The sequence below is a fragment of the Fonticula alba genome (genome assembly GCF_000388065.1).
Source record: "Fonticula alba strain ATCC 38817 unplaced genomic scaffold supercont2.3, whole genome shotgun sequence".
In the NCBI taxonomy this organism is placed as follows: Eukaryota; order Rotosphaerida; family Fonticulaceae; genus Fonticula; species Fonticula alba.
The window spans coordinates 3,109,309-3,113,287 of NW_009242973.1; the positions used below are offsets into that span (position 1 = coordinate 3,109,309).

Genomic DNA, 3,979 nt, shown 5'->3' on the forward strand with positions numbered 1-3,979 from the left:
CTTGTCTTCTCCTCCCCGTCCTGCCCTGCCTCCGGCCTTGGGCCTCTCTCTGCGATAGCTTCGTCGAGGCCCTCCTCAAGCCAATGGGTGGCTTCTTCCCGCAGGATATCATTGTGGGCTTCCTGGTGCTGGTGTCCCTGCCCTCGACCGTTTCTTCAAACTCGATCCTGACCGACGCGGCGGCCGGCGACACGGCGGCCGCCGTCACGGCCTCCGTCATTTCCAACACCTTTGGCGTGGTCCTCTCGCCGCTCATTGTCCTGCTGATGATCCAGACCTCCTCCTCGGTGGGCATCCTTGGGGTCTACCTGAAGCTCGGCCTGACGGTGATCCTGCCGCTGCTTGTGGGCCAGGTGTGCCAGCGCCCGTGGGCCGCCGGCTGGGTTGGCCCCCTTCGCCGGTGGGTCCCCTTCGGCACGGTTCGCCAGGCCATGGTCTTGCTCTTCTTGTACTGCACCTTCTGCGACACGTTTGCCGCCCCGGAAAGCCCCCTCAGCGCGCCGGTCTTCTGGGCTGTTCTCGGCCTGGTGATGCTGCTCTACACCATTCTCTGCATTGTGTGCTGGGTTTTGGTGGCGGTCCCGCCGCTGCGCTTCACCCGCCCGGAACGCGTGGCGGCTTTCATGGTTGCCAGCCAAAAGACCATGGTGGTGCGTGGTCCACCCTCGGCACAAGGGGGTATCTTTTCCTTCCTCAGCCCCGCCTCCGTCCTCCATCGATCTCTGGCTTGCTCTTCCTCTCGGCTCCTGGCTCCTTCGCTCATTCCCCCCCCCCCCCCCCTCGCTCGCTCTTCCTCTGTTGCTCACTTTCCTTCGGTCCCTCGCCCGCCCATCCTCGCACATTTGGCCATGCGGCACCTAGGTCGGCATGCCGATGATCAGCTCCATGTATGCCGACTCGCCGGACTTCAATGTCGGTGTGGTGGCCCTGCCGGTTTTGCTGTTCCACCCCCTGCAGCTGCTCATTTGTGGGTTCCTGGTTCCAACCATGAAACGTACGCCCTCTCTCCCTCTCTTGTCCCATGGCAACCGATCTGTCCCCCACTCTGCGCCATGTGTCGTGCGGCCTGGGACTGACTCAGCATCATATCTCGCCCCGCCATTTGCCACCCCCTGGCTGATGATCTTGCTCGCTCGGGGCGGCCGGGTCTTTTGGTGCCACTTTTCTTTTGGGCGCTCTCTGGGGCTTCTCTTCGCGCAGTTTGGGTCGAGCGGGATGCCGCTCGAAACTCGGCGGCCGGGGCAGACTCCACCTCTGCGGCCGGGCAACTGGACAACGACGAGCATCTGATCGATGCCTCCGACCCAAATGCCATCCCATTGCAGACGCTGGAGCATGGTGGTGCCGGCCATTCGGTGGCCATTCAAATGAGCGACTTCGCCCTGGACTACCTGGAAGAGGACACCAGTGATGACCTGCTTCACATCTAGACCATCCTCCATCGTCATCCGTTCGGGGCGGGGGCTCCAGGGGGGGGGAGGGGGGGGATGCGACTCGCGCACCTGCGATACCACCCGGTCAAAATAGCAACCCTGGAACTGTCTGTCCTGCTGGGTGTTTTCTGCAACGCGAAGGTGTTTGCCAACGGGCGCGGGGGGGGGTCTTTCTTTTCTGGCAGGCCAAAATGCTCACACATGCACGCATGCGGCTCTGTGTGCAGGGAAAAATAGGTGGGAGGGGGAAGGCAAGGCAAGTGCCCAGGCCCTGCCCAAGCAAGCATTCGTGAGCCGCGGATGAGAGACAACTTGACGTGACAAAACACGCCCGGGTATATGTGTGGTATATATATTGGGGGGAAAAGAGGGGAGGGCGCTCAAGGGTCGCGAACTGGAGAGCGACTTGAGAGAGGGGGGAAAACTCCCTCGGGAGGGGGAGAGAGGGGCACATGCATGCGCGAAACAAGGGAGAGGATGGATGATGGAGGAGATGGTAGAGGGGAAAACAGGAAGACAGCGTATTGGGCAGGCACAGAGGCACGGTAGGGGAAGATGAGGGACGACGAACAGGGGGGGGGGGGGGGTCGACAGGCACAGAGGAAGTGGGAGAGAAGGAGAGCACGCGCAGCAGGTAACACACGCTCACACGCCCACACATGCATGCATGCATGCATGCATGCACCCATGCGCGATTGGCGGTGGTAGCTCAGCTGCCTCAGTGTGAAGGGAGAGGAGAGGAGAGGCGCGGAGGGTGCGACAAATGCACGGAAAAATATGGACGTGTATGTGTGTCTCTTTCTCTTTCGCCCAGAGGGGAGGGGGACGTGTCGGTGGCAGGCATCGCACTTCCCTGCAAGTGGCGTCTGCGAGCGCGCGCGCACCAGCGAGAGGGGGAAGGGAGAACTCGAAGCAAATGCCAGGAAGCGGGGCCCGGAAAAATTGGAGCAACAGAGGCCGAGACCTGACAGCGGGTCAGCGCCTTTCCGTGTGGACGTGGGAGAGGAGGGGGGAAGGAGTGGACATGTCCGGCTGTGTGTGCGTTTGTGAGCGTGTGTATGAGCCTCTCTCTCTCTCTCTCACCGACTCCTGCCTTCTGCTATCTTCTTTCGGCCCTTCTCTCGGGCACATGTCCGCACACACTCATGTGCGCGCCATGGCCTGGGTCGCGCGCCCCACCATGGCAGAGGAGCGGAAAGGGGAGACCCCTGTGTGTGTGGGGGGGGGTGCGGGTGTGACGAGGGAAGAGGCACACAAGAGGAGCCACAGAAAGGACAGTCGCCATATGCCCATACGCACCAAGCCAGTGGTGCGATAGAGGCGCTGGGAAGCGGCGAGAAGAGGAGAGAGGCGATGGAAGAGGGGCAAAAAGCGAGGGGGCCGGATTGGGACAGCCGGAGGAGACACGGAGAGCACATCACCGGGCGAGGGGATACGGCTGCGCCGGGCTGCGATCGGTGTGCCAGAGAGCCATGCTTTCCAGGGCCACCGCCCTCCTCCTGCGACCGCGGCTGTTGAGGGTGGTTCGTTCTTTTCTTTTCTTTTTTATCTTTTTACTTTTGTCTTTCTTGACTGCATATCCAATGAATGAGACCCAAGGAGCCCCTCACAGGGCGCTCGGCCAGCGAAAGGGGATGCATGGAGGCTGCACACACCCCACATCGAGGGGAAGGCCAAGGAGGGGACCTGCTGGGGAGACGGACGGCGGCGGCGGCGGCGGAGGGGGAGAAAAGGGGAGGGCCAAGGTGCGTGACTATGTGCACGGGCGCACGCGCGCGCGCACACACACATACACACACACACACACACATACACACACACGGAGTCCACCCCCGCCCTGGGGCCCGGGGCCACTGCATCCTGGCCGCCACGTGCTCACTCGCGCCGCTTACATGCTCAGAGCACCCTTGGGGAAGAGACGGGTCTCGATGGCCAGGCGGAGGACATCGCGCAGCAGCTCCTCCGTGACCACGGGATGGGAGTAGGAGAAGCCGAGCTCCTTGCAGATGAGGCTGCCATCGATGGAGAGAGCATTGTTGGAAAGCAGCTCCTTGTCCAGGTACGGCGAGAGCGGGGTGCTGGTGATCTGCTCGGCCTTGCAGAGCTCGGACCAGGGCTGCAGGTGCTTCTCGTTGCCCTCCTCGGTGGCAGAGTCGAGGTTGAGCTTGGCCAGGTTGGACACAATGGACCCGTGGTAGGAGCTCTTGATGCCGAAGATCTTGCACACCAGGGAGGTGATCTTCTCCTGGTCAGTGGCGCCGGTGTCGGCCAGGTTGTAAATCTTCCCGGCGGGGGCCTTCTCGCAGACAAGGAGGATGGCGCGGCAAACGTCATCGACGTGCACGGTGTTCATGAGCAGGTCCTTGGTCCAGAGGAGCTTCATCTCGTCGCCCAGCTGCTTGTACACGGCACCAACGACCAGCCGGGGGGTGAGACCGGAGATGTCGGCCGGGCCATAGACGATGGCGGGGCGGAGGATGACATAGTTGAGACTGGGAGTGACAGCCGAAGGAAGGGAGGGGATTAGCGTGGGGGGGCATGGGGGG

General features: G+C 62.4%; 2 protein-coding genes across 2 annotated transcripts in view; one reads left to right on the plus strand and one right to left on the minus strand.

Moving 5' to 3' along the window:
• Positions 1–1,545, plus strand: part of H696_02444 (hypothetical protein) — a 2,893-nt gene extending 1,348 nt beyond the window's left edge. Inside the window, exons 2-4 of the mRNA XM_009496348.1 lie at positions 59–650; positions 862–994; positions 1,201–1,545. Coding sequence (XP_009494623.1) covers positions 59–650; positions 862–994; positions 1,201–1,430 — 955 coding nt within the window. The 3' untranslated portion in view covers positions 1,431–1,545. The remainder of the gene's footprint in view (positions 1–58; positions 651–861; positions 995–1,200) is intronic.
• Positions 1,546–3,231: 1,686 nt separating this feature from the next.
• H696_02445 (hypothetical protein) overlaps positions 3,232–3,979 on the minus strand; it is a 1,794-nt gene continuing 1,046 nt past the window's right edge. The window contains exon 4 of the mRNA XM_009496349.1: positions 3,232–3,925. Within this exon, the coding sequence (XP_009494624.1) occupies positions 3,322–3,925 (604 nt within the window). The 3' untranslated portion in view covers positions 3,232–3,321. The remainder of the gene's footprint in view (positions 3,926–3,979) is intronic.